This window comes from Rhinolophus ferrumequinum, chromosome 22 (genome assembly GCF_004115265.2).
Source record: "Rhinolophus ferrumequinum isolate MPI-CBG mRhiFer1 chromosome 22, mRhiFer1_v1.p, whole genome shotgun sequence".
NCBI lineage: Eukaryota > Metazoa > Chordata > Mammalia > Chiroptera > Rhinolophidae > Rhinolophus > Rhinolophus ferrumequinum.
The window spans coordinates 45163712-45186458 of record NC_046305.1 but is presented as its reverse complement, the minus strand read 5'-3'; the positions used below and the strand labels follow the sequence as shown (position 1 = coordinate 45186458).

At 37.2% G+C, this 22747-nt stretch overlaps 1 protein-coding gene across 2 annotated transcripts in view; it reads left to right on the top strand.

Moving 5' to 3' along the window:
* TRIM33 (tripartite motif containing 33) overlaps nt 1-22747 on the top strand; it is a 103136-nt gene that overhangs the window by 50662 nt on the left and 29727 nt on the right. For both annotated transcript variants that reach the window (XM_033092830.1, XM_033092829.1), the window contains exon 5: nt 22312-22428. In XM_033092830.1, the coding sequence (XP_032948721.1) occupies nt 22312-22428 (117 nt within the window). The remainder of the gene's footprint in view (nt 1-22311; nt 22429-22747) is intronic.

Genomic DNA, 22747 nt, shown 5'->3' with positions numbered 1-22747 from the left:
AGCACCACTCTCCTGTAGCCTGCTATGTGTTTTTTTGTACTGTTGAAGCCATATCAGGCACTGCTGATGCTGTGGTGGCACTGCTTTACTCAAGCATTAATAGTCTGTTAGTCTTGATGAGCCATCTGCTTTTTTCACAGGCTACACAGGGTTCTTGTACAGAGAATGTATTGGTACCAGCACTCCAGCTTCTAATCTGTTATTAACGTGGTAGTCTCTTTTTGTCCACCAGATATCCTATACTGTCTCAAATTAACAACTTCTGTGGGTTCAGGCAGTTCTAGTAGTTCCCATTAGCGTGTCTGATCAAGATTGGCCTTAGGTGAACTTACATGCTTTCTGTTTTACAATACCAGTCAGACGTAATATCCATCCCAATAATATATTCATGTCAAGGGGATGTAAACACTTCTCATAAGGTCGGTTCAGATATTCCAGTTTTCGCCCAAACTTTCACCTTAATCCTGTCAACCATTGCCTCTCCTCCCAATTTGACCTTAGCACCCACTGGACTTCGTCATGTATTACAGTCATAGTGCATCGGGCTCCCCTGTCAAGGAGTCCCAGAAGTGTTTCTTATCCAGCCCCTGGCTCTCTGACCCACACAAGGGCATATTGCTTGGTTCTCCAGCTGGGGGTAGAGCCGGAAGACCCTGCCTCTCTCTACTCTTCAATTTGATTAACCCATAGGACAGTCACTCCAGGCATTTCAAGGTCAGGTTTCTCATGGTCATCTTTGCCTTCAGCTTTTTAAATTTCCAGTATAGTAGTATTGTTTAGGGCCCTTTATTACTGGGGAGAAGCAGTGACTCCCATTGGTCCACCCAGCCTTCAGCAGTGCTGCATGAAGACCGTTGTCAACCCTGTCAACATCTGCTTTATTCGTCCCATTGTTCAGTAGCCATCTTAAGATTTCCATCCTGCCTGGGTAAATCCATGACTTTCCCCTTTGTCTTTCCCTGTTTTCTCATGAGCCACTCTAATTTTCTTAGTGTTTGTGAAGCCCATAAAGGGCAGCTGAGATAATAAATCTGATAAGGCTTCTGGGACTGTTGCTAGACTTTGCAGCAGTAAGCTTACAGGGGAGGACCCATGTAAAAGGGTCCCCCTCAATCACAGTAGTTACTGTGACCTAAGTGGGAAGCATAGTCGGTATAGATGAATGTCCCGATCTTTATGATGCCGAGTCAGCATTGCTTGCATGAGAAGCATACCAGCTGCTTTATCTGGGGAGTTCCACTTGGCATTCGTCAGAGAAGGCCAGTCACCTGTGGTAGGGTAAACAGACTTTACAGGGGCTTTTATCCAGTCCACCAGGCTAGCTGTGCTCTCGGGAATGACCTGCCAGGGCTCTGGATTTTGTTGAACTATCTGCGGTTGTACGGTAGTGAGCTGTGGGTCCTGCATCAGCTCAGACATCGCTCTTCTGTTCCGTAGCATCCAAAACCAATGACACTGCCCTTAAGTAGTCACCCTCACAACGTTTTAGTGAAGGTTTTTCTTCAGGAAGCAGACAGTGTCAGTCCACAAAATGAGACACACCCTTCACACTGTACTTTCTGGTTTCATTAGTTTAGTTGTTCCTCAGCCTGGACTACCTGCCTTCTTGTGACCGACCACAGGTTGTAGAGGTGCTGTCTGTTTTCTCAACATAATTTTTCCCTTTGGAGTGGCCCTCAGGCTGCTGGCTGTGTCAGACGGCTGAAATCTGAGCTTCGCCAAGTGTTAAGATCTGTCCCAACACACTCTTCATTGAGCTACTATGGATAACAATAACCAAGGGATTGTATCATTAGCTTGGTTCTTATTAGTTTGCATTTCCTTATTTATCCTAAGGAGTTGGGTCTGCCATTTCTAAATTCCATTGCCTGTAGTAACTGCAGCTGCAGTTACATAGCATGGGTGACTAGGTAGTCAGGAATCAAAGGTTCATAAACGCCCGTCCCTGCCGTCTTCCTCTTCCCAAGCCATGTGTTTCAATGAATCGCAGTCATTCTAGTGAACCACACTGCTGACACCAACTGTGAAGTTAGGGAGCAATCCACAAGTCCCCCCTCACTTCTGACACCAAGTGCAGAATTTGGGGGTCCCAAAACAACCCTCACTTGTGACATCAGTTGCAAGTTCAGGATTTCCCAAGACTGCACTCAGGTTTGATAATTTGCTAGAACTCATTGAAAGCTGTTAACGACTGATGGTTACATTTATTATGGGGAAAGGATACAGATGATAACCATCCAAGGGAAAGACGCATGGGGCAGAGCCTCGGAGAGTCCCAGATGTAGAGCTTTCTCAGTGGAATTCTGGATGTAGTTAACTTCTCCCAGCAAATGATCCGTGACAGTATACATGGACTATTGTCAGCCTAGGAGGCGCACGTGATCTTTGATGTTCAGAATATTTGTTGGGGCTTTGTCATGTAGATACGGTTCACTGTCCATGTGACTGGCCTGTCTCCAGCTCCTGAGGTTGAGCTGATACCCTGTGACCCAAAGCCTCTACTATAAATCATCGCATTAGCATGTGGCCCAATGTCCCAGATAAACAAAGATCATTTTCTCAGGCTTAGAAATGCCCTCCTAACAACAGGGCAAAGGCCAGATTTTAAACTCTTTATTACATGATGTTATTGCCTACTAAACTCTTTATTACATGATCTGTTATCTCCTACTTGCACTTTTGTAGTAGGAAACCCTGTGTTTTAAATTACTCTATCTTTACAAATGTTATTTGTTTACTTAACAGAACACCTTTCTTATCTGTCAGGAGAACAATTAAACCTTAAAACCTGTTCACTTCTGTGTGTTATCTATCTTCACTGACACTTTCTGTTCCATCTTTCCCATGCCTTTTCCCTCCCTTTTCCCTGTATGGACTTAAGGCTATTTTTTCTTTATTTTTTAGAAGTAATACTTTATTAGAGGTGCAGTTCTTTTTTTTTTAATTGGGGAAGGGGAACAGGACTTTATTGGGGAACAGTGTGTACTTCCAGGACTTTTTTTTCCAAGTCAAGTTGTTGTCCTTTCAATCTTAGTTGTGGAGGGTGCCGTTCAGCTTCAAGTTGTCGTCCTTTCAGTCTTAGTTGTGGAGGGCGCAGCTCAGCTCCAGGTCCAGTTGCCGTTGCTAGTTGCAGGGGGCACAGCCCACCATCCCTTGCGGGAGTCAAGGAATGGAACTGGCAACTTTGTGGTTGAGAGGATGCGCTCCAACCAACTGAGCCACCTGGGAGCTCAGCCGCAGCTCAGCTCAAGGTGCCGTGTTCAATCTTAGTTGCAGGGGGTGCAGCCCACCATCCCTTGCGGGACTCGAGTAGTTGAACTGACAACCTTGTGGTTGAGAGCCCGCTGGCCCATGTGGGAATCAAACCAGCAGCCTTTGGAGTTAGGAGCATGGAGTTCTAACTGCCTGAGCCACCGGGCCGGCCCGACTATTTTTAGGGTTAGTTCTTCAAGGGGCTTAATTTCTGCCATGCTTATTGATTGGGTTGGACTTCTTACCTCTTCTTGAGTCAATTGTGATATTTTTCTTAGAAACTTGTCTTTTTAGGTGAGATTTTAAAAACATTCTTGACTAGAATTAAACAGGATTAAGATTTTGGAAAAGTCTGTGGTTGCCTCTTTTTCTAGTTTGTAATGTAGTATAGCTGAGTTTTTTTCTTTATTCTTAATTAGCATGACCATAGATTTTAATCTTTTATTGGTCATTTTTGATCCAGTTCTTGAAGTCATGTATTCTGTCTTTTTAAGTGTTCTAATTCTTACACTTCTCTTTTATTTTTATTTTCTTTAGTTCGATTTTGTTGTACTTTTCTCAGATTCTTATATTGACGCTTTAGTTTATCAAAAATATGTGCATTTTCCTCTGATTAAAATTTAGCCTGATTCCGTAATCATTTTTTCTTAATAGAGGTCTATAATTGTATTTTTGGGTTCTCCCCTTAAGAGATCATTGCTATATAGTGTAGCAGTAAAGGTGAACTCTGTATGTATGTATCTTTTAAATGAAGAAAATGTACCAACTTTTCAAAGTTGTATCAACTTGATGAGGATTTAATGAGAATTGTACCTATAAAGTGCTTAACACAGTAAGTACTCAAAAGCAGTTTATTATTATTAAAATTGTGATCTGCACATGTTTTTCCCTTTTTTAAGCACTTACTGAAGTCTTTGATTTTCTTTATGGTTTTGTGAGTTCGCAAAAAGGAAAGCAGCTATAGAAGTGAAATTTTGTGCATTACATGGTTTCTAGTTAAACCATGGGGTTTTCCGTCCTCCCTCTAATAATTCTATTCACAGTAAATGAATAAAAAAAAAGTACAGACTTGCAAAGACCAAGAATGAGAGAAAAGACACCAATGGAGATTTCAGTTAATTTTTCAAAAGCAGGGAAATAGATTGAATATTTAGTGGATCTGACAATTGACCTAGTTGAGTTGAATGGACCACAACTCATGGGCATGCAAATGAGATATAAAGGAAGCCACTTGATTTATTTCCTAGAAACGTATTATGGCTCAGGATCTGGAAGTAATAGGTATCACAAAAGATGGGCTTATTCTTTGAATAAATAAAATCAAAGGCTCTGGACTTGGGGATATTAGGTCTAGATAGAGGGTGGGGATGAGGGACTTGGTTGAAATCGGCGAAATTACGTATAAATCTGCACACTAAATTTGGGACCTTTACTTCCCGACTTGCTTCCGTTTTGCCAGTAGTGACACTTTTTCATTTCACTATTTCTCTCTATCCCCCTTTCTGGAATTAGAGGCCTTTCACTCTCTGGAAAAAGGGAATGATCAGAAGAGGCCTCTAAATTTGGGGTTCATTTCTAATTTAAAAGATTGCCTTAAAGGGAAGCCCACCAGTTTATAAATTCTGCTCTCTTTCACATGATTCTAAGCAGTTTTTAAATATATTTAAATATGAATGGATAGAGGGATCATCTGACATTTGTGAAGAACCACTGTCATGTACCATACATTGTGAGATATGTTGAGAATTCTCGACTCCCACCTTTCTTGTCTGGTGTTAAATATAGAGACTGGAAAAGCTAAGTATTTCCTTTCTCAGTATTTCTGGCTTAGGGTAGCTCTGATACACAGTTTGTGCCCATAAAATGTAAGCGGAATTCTGCTTTGTGGGTAGCTTTCAGAAAGCTTTTGCCTTCCTGATAAAAGGGACAAATGTTACGGTGTCGGCCTTTTTCTGGCTTTTTCCTTCCTTGAATTTGGTGTGACATCTGGAACTGTGGTGTTAGTATACGCTCATGAGGTAAAGCCAGGATCATCTCAGAGATCCTAGCTCTGACGTTGGTGAACTGTTGAACTAATACCATCAGCTGTGTTTGGTCTTGTTCTATGAGTCACGTTAGTTAGTGCAGCCGTACACATTTCTAATTGACACGGCCACCCACACGAAAGAGACCAAGGTACACTGAGGCAAAGGTAATATAGGAACAAAAAGAAATGTAAAGTCAAACAAAATTATGACATCCTGAAAGATATGACAAGCTATTATTGGTTACAAAAGAATGACAGAATCTCTGAAAAAGAAGGAATTAAAATAAGAAAACACTCTTGGAAGTATGATAGCTGAAATAAGAAAATAGGTTTGGTAGGTAAGTTTCAGTTAGTCTCCTAGAAAATAGAGCAAAAAGAGAAAATTAAAAGATAAAATAACGAGATCCAACAGACAACCAGTATGAATTACAGAAAAAGAAAAGAAATTATCAAATAAATAATATAAGAAATTCACCTAAGAACCTAGAGTTGCCAGTCTGAAATGACCCATTTAGTGCCCACCCAGTACACTACTTGTAAAAAAGACCCATATGAAGGTGTATATTATCATAAAATGACAGTACGTTATGGTTGAAAATGCAGGATCAACAAAGTTTCCAAAGAACAGAAATAGGTGGCCTGCAGTAAAATGGGACTTTAGATAGGATCTTTAAAAATAGCGATACCAGGATATAGAAGATGCTGGAACAGTGACTTCAAATTTGGGGGGTGAGAGGGAAAGATTTTCATCTTAGAATTCTATAGCTGAACTATTAATCAGTGTGAGAGTAAGATGTAGAAATTTTTCAGCGTGCAAGGGTGCAGAAACTGCCTCTCCATGCACCTGTTTCTGGAGAGTTAGAGAATGTGATCCACGAAAATGTTAGTGAACCAAGAGGGGGCTGGGAATGCCGAGTGACAGCTGTGCAGTAGCCAGTTTAGACTGAAGCATGAGGACTGAGGACCCTATGAAGGCTGTCTCTAGGACAAAAATGAAACCACTTCTGTTAAATTTGTTACAGTAGATGATTTGAAAAATAATATTGACAGGCTTTTTACATATCTGATGGAACATGAGAAATATTAGGGATCGGTACATTGAAAATGAAGCAAATGAGAACAAAGGGCATTTATTAATTCCAAAAAACAATAGTTCTATAAGAAATTATTGTATTCCTTGGCTTATCATTGGACCGTATTTCCATGGTCGTTTATTCAACAGGTAGTTGCATGCCTCCTGAGCCCAGGTGTGGTATATTTCAGTGATCAGAGCAAGTCATTGTCCCCAAGGACATGTGAATTTACAAAGAGTAAATATGTCAGATGATAATTGTCATAGAGGAAAAGCAAGCTGGGAAACTGGGACAGGGCATGTGAGCATGTGGAGGTGTAGGTTTTTATTTCAAAAGGCTTCAGTGATAAGATGGGATTTGAATAGAGACTGATGGAAGAATGGGAGCAAGCCCTGCTTAAATTTGGCAAGGGGGAGCATGTTTTAGGTAGAGATTAAAGCAAGTGCAAAGGGCCAGCGATAATAGCATACTTGACATCTTCGAGGAACTGTATGGTCTAAGTGGAAGGAACAATAGGAAATTTGGTGTCAGATGAGGTCGGATGGGCAGAAAGGGCCAAATTATTTAGTGCTTTGTAGGCCATTTAAGAATGTTGGCTTTTACTCTGAATAAGACACTCGAGTCTGAGCCAGTGGAGTGATTTTACTGATAATTGTTTGAAAGGGATCATATTAGCTGTGGTGAGAGATTAAAGGGAGGCAAGGACAGACTCGGGAGATTAACTAGGCTGTTTTCACTAATTCAGGCAAGAAGTAACAGTGGCTTAGACTAGAGTGCTAACGTTGGAGATAGTAAGATGTGATCAAATTATATATTTTTAATTTGGATTTATTACTTGAAGTTGTAATATATGGATGTACTGATTTCTGGATTGTATGAGATAGGTATCGATAATCCCAACATTTCTGGTTTTCATGTTACTAAGAGTAACTGGAAGGATAGAATTGAATTTACAGAAGTTGGAAGACCATGGAAGATGTGGTTTGTTAGGGAATTGGTAGTTAAGTTTTGGCCATATTAAATTTGAGATCTTACAGTAATGTAAACACTGACTATTTTATGATAAAATTAGATTGGGTGTGATAGGAGAAGTAGGAAAGGTGGTAGTGTAAGTGTTGAATTTGTAACTGTCTAAAACTGATGAAGCTCTTTAGACCTATCATTGTAGATGGCATCCCCTAGAACTGTCCCCGTCATGCCAGGTGGAGAGGGTCCTCACAGTCAGGCCACCTTCTCAGAACATCTTAACTCCATTAATTGTCAGCATGGGGCAAGAGAGAACCTACATATTTGGGGTGAGTTTGCTTCTGAAATGAAGGTCACGAGTAAATCTGCACGTACTAAGGCCACACATTCTGACTCTTCTTATCTGGGGGGAGGATGTGGTTGACTGGCTGGAACTAGAATTTCTTCTCTTGTTAACACATTAAAAGAGGCTGCCACAGGCCCCACCCGCTTTACCACTAACCTTTGTACCCGCTCCATCATTATCTGCTTTAAATCTACTAGGGCTAATACTATTATGCTTTTTATCTCTATTTGTCACCCAAGAAAAGCCCCACACTCCCAGGTCGCCCCTTCATCCGCCATACTTTTAATTCCCATAAGGCTCTGTATGTGACAGTTCTGTCTGTCTCTGCCATTTTGTTCTCTGGGATTTGTGGTTTGTCATCAGCAGGATTGCTGTATCCTCAGCCTCATCTTTGATCCTTTTCTGTACGGCCTTTGCTGTAACGGAAACAGAACTCTAGGACACTGCTTCCCCTGCACCTCTCTTACCTGGTGGCTGGTTTTTCTTTGATATCCTATGTAGCCTGGAGGTGTGACGTAGATTTTCTATTTGCTGTTTTTCAGACTATTCTTCCTCTTTCTGAAAATCTCCAAATTTTAATCTCATGTCGTTACTCATATCCTTATTGTTGGTGTCATATAAAAACCCTTGGGGCATTCCATTCCATTTCATTTCTTAAAGAGTTTAGTTACTAACTCTGGTAATCTGTGGTATGCAACTATTGTCTTAATTCCTGGCAATTTTAATGTACACAGATTTGACCCTTCAGACACCCTGGTCTTTGTGTTCTTTGAACTTCCTCCTATGGCTTGTATCCTTTACATTGCCACTCACGCCCATGATCATACACTAGACTTTGCCATTTCCAGTAATTAATTAAGTTTCAAGCATTCCTTTCTGTGACCACATGTGTCATTCCAGCTCACTCTGCTTAGTACCAGACTTCCACAATTATTCACCACACAGTAACTTTAATTTTAACCCATTGATCATACTTGTACAACCTTTCTCTTTACCTCATTCCTCTTTTCTCACTTAACCCTTTTCCAGTTTAATTTCACGGCTAATCGTTTTCACTTTCTCTCGTATTTAGCCTTGACTTCCATATCCCACTTGGTTGAACTCTCTTGGCAAAACCACAGTCCTGATTAAACCCAACTTCCTTTTTATTAATTCTCATGCACCTGAATATCACAGGAGTACAATTACATAATGTTACCTGCTGGTCTCATCCCAGTTCATGACCACTTACCTAAAGTAGATGGTACTGATGTCTGGCAGCGTACTGTGTATTCACACCGTTTCCTGTCTTAAACACCAACAATTTCATCCTCCATCCTCACTCCCAGATACTGACATTACGTTTTATCTCACTGAGAACTTTTGAAGCAATCAAAGAACTTCTGCCGACTCTCCCTACCACATCTATTCAACCTCCCAGGCACCTGCACCCACATTTCTACCTTTCTGTCTGTTACCTTAGTTGAACTGTCTTTCTCTATAAAGCCAATTTCTCCACGTAGACACTTAGATTCCATCATTGCTTCAGCAGTTTGGTCTTCTCTGCCAAAATAATTCTTTCAGTCTTCAGCAGTTATTCAGTATTCTGTTATTTTTTTCTTCCATCTTTAAAAACAAGAAAACACAAAACATTCTCCTTAACCCATTTTCCCTGCCAACAGCTGTCTCTATTTCTCCTTGCAGCAAAATCTTTTAAAAGGATTGCTTATAATTATGGTCTCGAATTTCTCCTTTCCAATTTGCTCTTAAATATATACACACTTGACTGTCAGCATTCTACCAACATTGTTCTTTTCAAGGTCACCAGTAACCATTGCATTACTAAATCTAAAGGTCATTTCTCGGTCATCATCTTAATACCATATATATCACCAACATTTGACATGGTTGATCATTCCCTTAATACATTTTATTTACTTGGCTCAGGAGACCACATTCTTTGAGTTTTCCTCCTACTACACTGATGACTTCTTCTCAGTTTCATTTGCTCATTTTCCCAGATCTCCTAATGTTGGATGTGCCAGGCCTTTCTCCATTATCTACAGCTACAATCTTAGGGCTTTTAAATACCATCTATATGCTGATGATGTCCAAATTTGTATTTCTCAGTGTTCCGTACTTTCAGATTTGTCTATTCTACAAAATGTAACATCTCTGATTGAATGTCTGCTTTCTCAAATATATTTAAAATGGAACTGATCACCTTCTCCAAACCTTTTTCACTGGCAGCCTTGCTCCATCTCAATTTCTGGCCATTGCATGTTTTTCTCTTGCATAGGCCAGATATCTTGGCATCATCCTTGACTCCATTGTTTTCTCCTACCCAAAGTTATCAGAACACTTTTTTTGATTCTACCTTCAAAATAAGTTCCCCAATCCCACAACTTCTTACTACCTCTTTGCTGTAAGCTCCATTGCGTCTGGCCTGGTCTTAGCCACCATTGCTTCTTGCCTGGGTTACTACAATAGTCTCTTAAATCACCTCCATGCTTCTAATATTGCCCTCCTTCAGTTTACTCTTAATGCAACTACTAGAGTGAATTTCAAGTCAGACTGTGTCACTTGCCTGCTTAAAACTTGCAGTCGCTCTCCAGATCCATCAGAGTAAAAGTCAGATACCTTATCTGGGCTTATACATGTGCATTTCATCTACTACTACTATCCCCCTCACTTTGCTACAACTATACTGGCTTTCTTGCAGTTTCTAAAACATTCCAGGGATGCTGTTGCCTGCATCCCTGTTTTTTCTTTTCTACCTTGAATTTTCTTGCTCTACTTGTTTGCATTGCTAACTTCCGTATATCCATCAAATCTGTTTAAATGTAACTTTGTCAATGAGACCTCTGATCACTGTAGTAAAGTTGAAATATGCCTCTTTACTCCCAGTCCTTGTTTTCCTGCTGTTTTTCTTTTTTATATAGCACTTATCACTTTCTAAACAGTCTACAATTTACAGTTTATTTTACAGTTCTTCCCATTAGAATGTAAACTTCATGAGGGTAGGCGTCTTTGCTTTATTCATTGAGTTCCAGGAGCCTAGCACAGTACAGATGGTTTCTGATTAATGATGGTTCAGCTTAACAATTTTTCACTTTTTGATGATGCGAGAGCAATACTTATTCAGTAGAAACTGTACATTCAGTTTTGAATTTTGATTTTTTTCCCAGGCTAGCGATATGTAGTACAATACTCTCTCATGATGCTGAGCAGTGGCAATGAGGTGACTTTGCCCAACTCTAGACCACTGTAAGTGTTCTGAACACATTTAAGGTAGGCTAGAAGAAGCTATGATGTTCAGTAAGTTAGGCGTGTTAAATGCATTTTTGACTTAAGATATTTTCAACTTACAGGTTTATTGGGACGTAATCCTATCATAAGTCAAGGAACATCTATATTTGACATAGATTAAGACATTTCATCCACTCAGCAAAATATTTATTAATTTAGATATAGGGGAAAAAGAGGTAATAGAGCTGTCTAAATGTAGATATTATCAATTATATGTGTATATTTTCATAGAAACAGTTTTAAGTTGCATAAATAATCGAGGGCCCCTTGCTCTGTCTTTTCATTGGAGGCCCTTGCTCTTTTAATTGGAATGTTTAATCCTGTTACATTTAATGTAATTATTGATATGGTTAAGTTTAAGTGTCATTTACTTTTTGTTGCTTATTTTTCTCTTGTGCTTTGTTCTGTTTCTTTCCTGCCATCTTTTAACTTAAAACTTTTTTTGGTATTTCATTTTACATCCACTTCTGGCATTTTAAGCTATACCTCTTTATTAATTTTAGTGCTTGTGTTAAGGCTAATGATATGCAGCTTTAACTTAAAGTCTACTTAAAGCATTGTACTATTTCTCACTTCACAAATACAGTAACCTTACAAAAGAATAATTCAATTTATCGAATCCTCATCCTTTGTACTAATTTCGTATCATTTATTCTTACAGACATTATGAAATTTGCCTTATAGTGTTTTTTAAAGGAAATTATGAGAAGGGAAAACAAAAGCCCAGTCTTTCATATTTACCCATTTATTATCATTCTGTTTCTCTTTATTTCTTCTGGTATATGAGTTGCCATCTCTTACCATGTTCCTTTGTCCTGAAGAATATCCTTTAGCATTTCTTGTTAAGTAGGTCTGCTGGCAATGAATACTCTCAGCTCCTGTTCATTGGAAAATCCTCAGTTTAGAAGGACATTTGCACTGGCTATAGAATTCTGGATTGATGTTTTTTTCTTTCAACATGTAAAAGCTGTCATTAACTTTGAATTCTGGACTTTTTTTTTGTTTTTAATGCCATCATTTATATTGTTCTTCCCTGAATGTTGTTTGGTGGTTCTCTGGCTGCTTTCAAGATTTTCTCTTTTCTTTGGATTTACCATGTGACCATGATTTTTTAGGTATATATTTTATTCTATTTATTGTGTGTGTGGTTCACTGAGCCTCTTGTATCTGTAAGTTTATGGTTTTTATCTGCTGAGATTTCCTATCAGTTCACTCATAAGAACCTGTTTTCATTTAAATTTTGAATAAATATATAACAGCCCACTTAAAGTCTTTGCTAAATAGAACATCTGGACCATCTTAGTGTCAGTTTCTGTTGAGTATGTCTTTACTTTGAGTCATACTTTCCTGTTTCTTGAATGCCTGTTGAGTTTTTATTGAGATTTGGACATTATGGATGATACATTATAGAAACTGTATTCTTTTATCTTCCTTTGCTGACTGTTGATTGTTTGAGCAGGCAGTTAAATTACTTACTGGTTACCTTGATGTTGTGTAAGCTTAGTTTTACACTTTTGTCAGGGATGATCTGTGGAAAGCCCAAGATACTTCCCAAGCCTCTAACATGGTTGGGCTCAACTTCTAAACTCTGTTTCTTGAAAGATCTTACGAAGGTTTGGTTTTAGGCTTTGTTAGGGCAGGATAGGCCTAGGTTATAATTCCAAGTATAATTCTTTTCTTTAAGGTAAGGCTTTTATGGTCAGGTAAGGGCCTGGGGAGGTGAACAAAGTATCTTCCACCACTGGCTCAGCTGGAATTGTGTCTCCTTGACCTCTGGTTTTTCTCTTCCAGTGTCACCTTCCTAGCAGCTGCTCTTTGTTAAGTCTTACAGATCTCATCCTATGCAGGTACAGCCCAGACATTGGCCGCAGACTTGTGAGGATTTCACTTACTCTGTATCTTCCCTTCCCCTTTTACCCCCTCTGCCCAACCTCACCCTACACAGCTCCCTCCATTCCGCTGCCCTGCTTCATGGAATCCAGCCGCTCAGTAGTCCCCAAACCCTGATTTCTGCCTCCTCAGCTCAAAGAGACTGTGCTCTGCTTAGCCTCCAGCTCTCTCTGCCAGTTATCATGGCATTGTCTATAGGCAGAGAAGCAGGGTGACTTTGGTACTCTCCAAAGGACTACAGAATTTCTCTGCCCGTAGTCCAATGACTATATACGGTTGCCTTGTATGTTTCTGTCTTGTTTTATAGGTTTTGGTGGCAGGGCTAGTCTGGTACCCGATACTCTGTCATGGCTAAGAGTGAAAGTCACCTTTCACTCTTAATATTTTTCATCCCCGATTGCAGTTTTGTGTGTATAGTTAGAGAAGGGTATTTATAGGTTGTTTCTGAGCATCAGTATGGTTTAAGAGAGAGTGGTTGCTTAAAACCTAATATATGACAATTTTACTAAAGAGTAAGATAGTTTGTAATGGTGGTCACTTGAATGGAACTATGTAAGTAAAATTTCTCTAAAATGTTTTCCTAAAGAAATAGCTTTCTTTGGAATTAGGCCTTTAAATTTTAAAAAATGGATGGATAGATGAATATCCAGATAGATAAGCTTTAAAGCAGATGTTTTCAGTCATAGATATATATTGGAACTACCCAGAGAGCTTTTTTTAAAAAAAATACTGATCCCTTAGTCCTGCTCCAGACTGGTAAATAAGAATCTTTCATTGCATCCTGGGTATCAACATTCTTTACAGTATTTTAAGAAGACTGGTAAATCATCCCAGGTGGTTTCTGTTATTCAGTGAAGGCTGAGAACCACTACTTTAGAAGAACCTTTGCCAAACTCATTTTTTAGTTTTTTCTGTAAATTCTGAAGTTCAGAAAGCCCTTCAAATGAGATCCAAATAACTGGTAGAAATGACATATAAATTCATATCTACCATCAGTTCTTCTTAGGTAGCTAGATTTAGACCTATGGCGACAAATCAAGATTTCCTATCCAAGCATATTGTTTTCATGAGGTACATTTATCATCAGAGATAAAGCAGCTTGTTTGTTGAACTTCATCCAGTATTCATTCAGCTCATTTGTTCAGTAGATATTTGAGTGCTCACTATGTACCACGTGCCATGCTAGGTAATGACCATACATTAATAATAAAAAAACAGACTGTCCCTGCTATCTTGGAGTCTTATAGCCTATATGAGACTTGAGGTTGAGTATATGGTTTGATAATAGTTCACTTCAGCTATTATCTCCAAAACAGAGTTAATTCATTTTGGTTTTGCTGTGGGGAAAAAGCCTTTTTAGTTTAGTATCATAGTTTGTGAGCCTATCAAACTATTTGAGGAACTCATAGACTCAATGAGTGAAGTCACTCAGCAGAAATATTGCTTATGGCAGAAGAGAGAAGAATTGGGTACGGCTAAGAGTTAGCTTCAAAGAGAGGAGTATCAGGAGAGAAGAGTTAAGAAAGAAACATACTATTCAGTTATGCCTTTGGCAAATGGACATATAGGTTGAGACGTATGTTGGTAAAAATGTTGTTAATTGGTCAAATTATTACAAAAGTAAAACCCTGTCAGTTGGTTATTTTCTTTGGAGCAATGGAAACCTGCTTCAGATCATCTGGGATTCATCTCTGATCTCTGCATGCCTGGTTCCTATCTTTGAGATCTTAGGATAAATGTCATCACTTTTCAAGAACTCTTTTCTCTGTACCAAGTCCGGAATGTTTAGCTACTCTTCTCTGTCACATCACTATTGAAATTTTTGCCTTCTCGTTGATTAGAATGTAAGGAAAGGAAAAAAGAGGACCCTATTTTGTCTTGTTTACTGTGGTATCCATACCCTGTAATACTTCCAGGTAAATAGAAGAATTCAGCACATAGCAATAATGACTATATACTTTTAAAAAGTTTTAAATCACAAGATATATAGAGAAGTACCTAAAAATACAGTGTAAAGAATAACTAAAATAGCTTTTAAAATCTGGATTTTTCGTGGGTTTTTTTGTTTGTTTTTGTTTTTTGGATCTAACTACTTGGTAAATGGATCTGTTAGGTATTTCTTTTAGTTTCGTGAAAAAACATTGCTGGAACACTAAAGACAGTTTGGGGACCTCTTTGTTATAGTTTATCCATTCTTCTATTGATAGCAATTTGGGTTGTTTCTAGTTTGGGCTATTATAAAAAATAAGAATATTCCTTCAGGTCTCCTGGAATACGTGTGCATGTGTTTCTCTAGGATATGTATTTTGGATAGGAATTTCTTGCTTATATTTATTTTTTAACTATAGATTCAGATTCTTTGTGTTACAGATTTTCTATTGTATGAGTTTTACAAAGTTACATTTTTCTATATATTTGTGCATTTTACCTAAAACTTGAAATTTCTTGATACCAGGTTTCGTTAAGATCTTTTTAATGTTTTCTGAACTGGAGTGATGGTGACCTCTTTTTAATTCTTGATATGAGTTGTTTGTGCCTTCTCTATTTTTCTTGATCAGTCTTTTCACAGATTTGTCAGTATTAGTCTTTTCAAAGAACCAAGTTTTGGCTTGTTGATGTCCACTAAGTTGTATATTTTTTCCACATTATTTTCTGTGTTCATCTTAATTCCTTCCTTTTAGTTTCTTTGGGTTTATTTTACTTTTTTCTGCCTTCTTGAGATGAATGCTTGGCTTACTAAATTTCAGCCTTTCTTTCTAATGGTAATTTCCTATTAAGTATTGTCTTAGCCCTATGTCAAATTTTGATATAAGGTGTTTTAATAGTTCAATTCAAACTATTTTTTTGTTTCCATTATAATTTCTTTTTTGAACAGTAGGTAGTTAAAAGAGTGCAGTTGGCCCTTGAACAACAAGGAGATTAGGTATGCCAGACCCCACACAGTTGAAAATCTGTGTGTAAGTTTTGACTCCCCCAAAATTTAACTGTAGTTGTCCCTAGGTATCCACTGGCGATTGTTTCCAGGATATTCCATGGATACCAAAATCCGCAGGTGCTCAACTGACTTACAGAAAATGGCGTAGAACAATGCATATAGTCAGCACTTTGCATCTATGGAGTCCCAGCTGAGTCTCAAAAAACGGTTTTCAGTCTGCAGTTGCTTGAATCCACAGATGTAAAACCCAGGGTTACAAGGGCCAACTGTATATTTATTGAAAAAAAGTCCACATGTAAGTGGATCCTTGCACGTTCAAACCTGTGTTGTTAAAAGGTCAGCTATAGTTTTTATAATCTTCCAAACACGTGGAAAACATCTTTTTTTTAATAGAGTTTTAATCTAATTGCATTGTGGTTAGAGAAGGTGGCTTGTATGATTTCAGACCTTTGAAATTTGTTTATATTTGCTCTATTGACAAATTTTAGTGAATTTTGTTTTAGTTTGTCTAAAAATATCTTTATTTTGGTCTCATTTTTGAAAGATTTTTGCTGTGTATAAAATTTTGTGTATAGGCTGGCCATTATTTTTTATTAGCACGTTGATTTGGTAAGCACATTGCTTTTTGGCTCTTAAGAGGTCAGCAAACTTTCTACCTGTTATTCTTTTGAAGGTAGCTTGTCTATGTTTACTGGCTGCTTTTTAAGATTCTTCTTTTGGTTTGGTTTTTCTCCATCTTTGGATTGTGTCTTTTAATCGGTAATCTCTCCAAATAATGTATCTGTTGCCTTCTTCTCACTCCTTGTGGAACTCTGATTAGATGTATGCTAGATTCCCCTCATATCATTCTCCATGTCTCTTAACATACATGTTCCCCGCTCCTTTTTTTTTAGTTTAACGTGCAAAACAGAGAGGCATTTTCTTCTGAACAGTCTCAGTTCATGAATATTCTGCAACTACATGAAGCTTCCATTAAAACCCATCCATTGCATTAAAATTTTTAAAATCTGCCAGCCATTCCCCCCTTTAAAGAACTTTTTATTTTGAGATATGAAATTACATGCTCATAGGGAGTTGCCAGAAAAAGTTAGAGGCCCTTTGTATCCTTTATTTGTCTTTTGCCTGAATATTTGCTAGGTTTCATCCTTTAAATACAGTAAGCATAGCTGTTTTGCTTCTGTTAATGGGTCTTTTCTTCCTCTTGTTTTTCTGTTATTTTTGCTCAAGATGCCATGTTTCCTTATATATAGTTATTTTAAACTCGGAACTTCTCATTTTCCTTGAAAAATTATTTATGCAAATTTTTGGTTTAGAATTGATGCTTTCCAGTAAAGGATTAAATTTCCTTTTGCCAGTGCACAGAAGCACTACCTGGTTGGGACCGTTAAATTTCCAGAGTGGAGTTGATTTGGACCACCAGATGGTGTGCATTTTGTCTAAAAATCCACATGTGGGGTTCTTTGTGGCTGCTACTTCTAAGGGTTCTTTCTGCCTCTCTTCCACAGCATTATTTGGCTTTAGTCCCTCAGAGGTGGAGGAGCAGGTTACGCTTACTACCTCCTCACATTGAAATCACAGGTCTTTTAGATCTCTGCCTTATGGTAGCGCATATATATATATATATATATATATATATATATATATATACCAGATATAATATATAATATAATATAATACCAGGTCTTATATTAATTTTTGCTCCAAAAGACACATTAAAGCTGATTGTCCAGCTAGGTCTTATTTTCAGGGAAACACGGTTTATATGTCTATATATATGTATGTGCACACACACACACACACACCGGGGGTGCCAAAGAAATGTATACACGTGACTTGTATTCCTCTTTTGTTACCGGTATATATTGAGTATTATGATTTTAATACAGATTTTTTCCTTTCTTAAAATGTGTATACATTTTTTTGGCACCTTCTGTATATCTGAATCTATTTTGATTTTAGATCTAGATAGATCTAGATATATTTGTTTGTTCTAGATTTCTGTTTGATTTGAGATCTAGATGGGGTGTCCAAACTTTTTTCAACGGTTTTCACCAAGGGCCCTATGCGGTAAAATACACAAACAGCCGGGCCACTCACTCGAGGTGAAGTACGTATTGCCTCACCTGGTTTATTTAAGTAAACTAAATATATTTTTGGAATTTGCTGCGGGCCAATTAACAATGGATTGCGGGCCGTAGTTGGCCCGCGGGCCTCAGTTTGGACACCCCTGCTCTAGATAGATCTAGATACAGATATATTTGTGAAACCATTATCACAATGGAAAATAGTGAACATATTTACCCCCCCAAAATTTCACCATCGTACTTTAATTAAAAGACATTTTGCTAGATAACTAATTCTAGGCTGACAGTTTTCTTTCAGTACTTTGAAGATGTTGCTCCACCCTCTGTCTTTATCCCTCAGTACATAATGTATTTTTTTCCCTCTAGCTACTTTTAAGACTTTTTTATTACTGGCCTTAAGCAGGAGGGATATAACAGATTTTAATGTAATTCTGTTAATCTTTCTTGTGCTTGGAGGATGTTGAGCTTAGATCTGTAGATTTATTGTTTATATCAAATTTGGAAAATTTTACTTCATTATTATAATTTCTTCCAATATTTTTTTCTCTTCTATCTCCCTTCCCATTTGGGGGTGCCAATTAGACAAATATTAGTGTTATTATAGTTGTCTCAAAACTTACTGTTCCATTATTCCCTCTCCCCCCTCCTTTTTTTCTGTTTGATTTTAGATGGGATTAGCAGCAGATTATAGCTACAGAAGAAAAGTGAATTTGAAGACAGCAATAGAAAGTAACATCCTGTTCTATTGTAACTAATATCAGCTGATATCACCATGTGCCCTTTGAGATTTGATTAAAGTTAGCTTTTGTTCTATATTCCATTTATGTGAGAATCCTAATGTCTTCCCCAAGCTTTCTTGAAATTTCCACCCGTTTAGGTTCTCATCGTGTTTGCTCAGAATTCCTACTCTTCACCTCTTCCTGAACTCTTACAACTATTACATCTCGCCTTCATACAGAGCCTTAAAGGAGGAATGATGCCTCATTTTCAAATGTTTTCAGAAACACTTTTATGAAGTCTTTATGTGCATAGTAGGCTTTTTGTTGTTGTTGAAGGATTGAGGTTTTACATTGTAACAATCCAAATCATTTAAAATTACTGCTAAAAATAACAGTCGTCACTAGCATTAAGCCCATTACTGTGCTTTAGTAAGCAAAGTACTATCTTTATTAAGTGCTTTGTGTGTTTTGACCCATTTAATTCTTGGAACAGTTCTATAAGATGAATATTATTTAAAGAAGAACAGAGCATTGTTCAAATCATCCAGCTATTACTGTGAATAGTAATAATACCACCGTCATTAAGGTTTTCTAAATATTAAATAAGAGAGTCCATGTAAGATACTTAGCATGGTGATATGTATCTATCTGTTCAAAACCAGACAACCAGTGGTATATTTATTACACTGAGTTTCTATAATTCTAGCTAAAAGCACAGAAAGTCTTACTTAGCCTGTGCTAACTAAATCATAGGACTTTACCTGGACATTTTGAAATACTGAGAATAGCTCATTGTGACTAAGTAACCGACATTAAGAATCCTTGCTTCATATTCAAGATTAAAATTTAAGAAATTGCTTTCATGTATTTACATATTAACAAAAATATTTACATATTAACAAAATAACCATTTATTGGTTATTCTTCTTTCTCCCACTTCTGAAGTATTTCAACTATAATTTTGATTAGTTAAAAAAATAGAATTCAGTGTTAAGTTTATTCTGGTCGCAAGAAAATCTTTCGTTTGTAGCCAAAATTCCTTGTATATGGCTTTTTTATTTTTCAAGCTCTAGTTAGTATTTTTTTCTAATAATGCAATTGAAATTTATTTAAGTTGAACAGAGACATATCTGATTATCATTTTAAGTCAGTCCTTTGATGTGTCACTTATTTATTATTTGAGTCCAACTTCAGCAAAATGTACAGGGCTGTTGAGCATCTGTTACCTCCCTATTCTCTTATCTTTGCCACTTTTTCCTAAGCCCTGTAAATGACTGACGGCTTCAGAATTACGTACTCATCTTTTTTTCCTCAGTGGAAGTTCTTACCTTTCTCCCATGTTTGTTTACCTAGAAAGCTCTTATTCACCCTTCACATCCAGCTCAGATGTCAACTCCCCCATAAGGAGGGGAAAGGACACATATTCTCACCCAGGTATATCATAGGTGTTTGCTTGCTACTTGTTCACATGAATGCAACAAGATATTTCTAGAAAGAGGATTCTAAAACATTTATTTTGAGGTGAAAACAGAAATATGCAAATTACAATTAAATTTTACAAATTAAATTTTTGTGAATTATGATACCAGTTGACCTTTTTACCTTTTCTATCTTCCTTTTTGCTGACATAATCAAACTCTGCATTAAAAGATCTTTCTTTCTCATAGTGTAAAGCTGAGGTCTAAAGAGTTAGCATTGACAATCTCATATCCCTAATTTATTTGTTCAGATATAACAAAGTAAAGTTTTGTTTTGGTAAAATTATGGTCAAGGGAATAAGTCAAATGATCTTTAATGAAGGAACAGTCTTTGGGTCATCTAGCTAACAGTAGAATCTCTTTTAAAAGCCTTTTAAGTTAAAATACCATATGCTTTGTGCTGTTTAATAACTGATACAAGTTATATAATGTGCTAGACTTTATGTCATAGACAGGGTTGTTTTTTTGCTTTGAAAACATTCTGCTTAAAAATCATAACTTTTTAATGTTTATTTTACTATAATAAAAATCCTTATTGCACAAAATAAAAACCTCACTTGCCAGATGTTCTCTATAACACTGATTCCCATATTGCTCTACGTTTGGCCTGCTTTCCGTCTTTCCTTTCCCTCATGAAGCCCACCAACAAGCAAACTTCCCTTTATGTTAACAACTGCATAGCCTGGCCTCCTGTATTTACCTGAGCCGAGGCCTTCACTGAAGACCCACAACTAGATGCTCAGTCTTCTCATCTCAGTTCCCGCCTTCAGTGATTTCAGTATCCACACAGGCAGTTACAAATTGGTCAGTACCTTGAGCTCCTCAGTTCCAGTGACCCTTTGTTGACTGCCTTAGCTAGGCATTTAATTTTTAGGTCATACCACGGTCCTTACTTTTAACTGGAGCCAAGTAACCAAATGTGCTGATCTCCTTGGCAAAAATCCATTGTTCAAACTTGTTTGTTTAGCTATAGTAACTAGTACTACACCCTGGTAATCTCATCTCAGCTACTGTCTTAAGGTTCTAGCTGGTCTTCCCCTTCTCTCTTCTGCAGGTATTTTTGTCTGATGATTGTCCTAGAATGTATATCTGATTATTACATCTTGATTAGAATTCTTCAAGGGTTTCCCATTACTGAGAAAATATAATCCAAAAATTAGCCTTTCACAGTCTGGTTCTGGATTTTACTAGTTATTCGTATTCTGATCTTGCATGGCTTTCTTTGGCTAAACTGAAGTATTTTTAGTTCCCCAATTATACCTCTGCATTTAGCATAGGATAATACTGTTCTGACTTCTCTGTGACGCTTTTCTTGATATTGGAACAGACTTAGGCACTGTGTGCTTGGTGTACACCATATATGCTTCCATCATAGCTCTTAATCATGGTGTGGTATCAGTTCACATTTGTGCTTATTTATTATGAGAATGGGACTGGGAATGGATTTTTTTTCCCCATGTGTCCCTAGCATATAGAAGAAGCCCCCAAATATTTGTTGATCTAATGAACAGTTTATACAAAGGAAATAAAACTAGTAAGAAAATTGTTTTACCTTCCTAGTAACCAAAGAAGTGTAGTCTTTACTATCAACTCTCTTCACTATTATTATACTAGAAAATGTTAACATATACCACTCATGTTGATAGAGTTACAATAAAACTGCTGTTGGTGATGTTTTTAATTGATCTAGTCATTTTGGAAAAATTGGACAGTATATAGTATCTAGAACTAAAAATTTATTTCAAGTGATTATAAAGACAAGATAAAGAATGAAAATTACACGTACATTATGATTGCACTTTGCATCTAAAATGCATAATAAGACTGAGGAAGTACATATTATAGTGGTAGCAGTGATTTTTATGATGTTGGAAATATGGACGGTTTTCTCACCTTTGAAAATATTTTCTATAATGTGGTTGTATTTTATGATTTAAGATGTATACAACTTATGCCAGTATTTGGATTTATAGAAAATGTAATCCTGAATCAAAACTCTAATGTAAGAGAACACTTGAACAATTTTTGAGTAATTTTCTTTTTTTTTTTTTTGTCTTACAAAAGACAAAAAGCGAGCAATTGATGGGGAGGGATTGGTAGTTAAAAGTTACTGTTGACATAGATGCGTGTGGCCAGCACACAATGCTGATCATTTAAGTACGGTTTCAAGATTTACCCATGCAGCAGTTCTTCATTTCCAAAATCTTAATCATAAATTTCCTGTTTTAAATGTAGTTTTTGTTTTGGTTTTAAGGTATCAGTTTTTGGAAGAAGCTTTTCAAAACCAGAAAGGTGCGATTGAGAATCTACTGGCTAAGCTTCTTGAGAAGAAGAATTATGTTCATTTTGCGGCTACTCAGGTGCAGAATAGGTAAGTGTGTTGCCTTAAAACCATAATTTCACTTTAAGGGTTTAAACCCATTGGGTCCAGTTGAAATTGTTTTTCTTTTATATTAATATTAAGCATAGATAGAAAACGTTATTTTTTTGGAGGGGTAAATGGCATAAATTTGAGTTTGGATTATATTTGTTAATTAAGTACAATTGAGCTGACCAAAATTTTGAATAGTCTTTTAGGATACATCTTTGACTGTTATAATTAATAAGACTCTAGTCTTTGTAAGCATTCGTGAAACATGGAAAAAGCAATTACTATATAGAGAGCTGAATTATAAAATTTTAACTGGAGA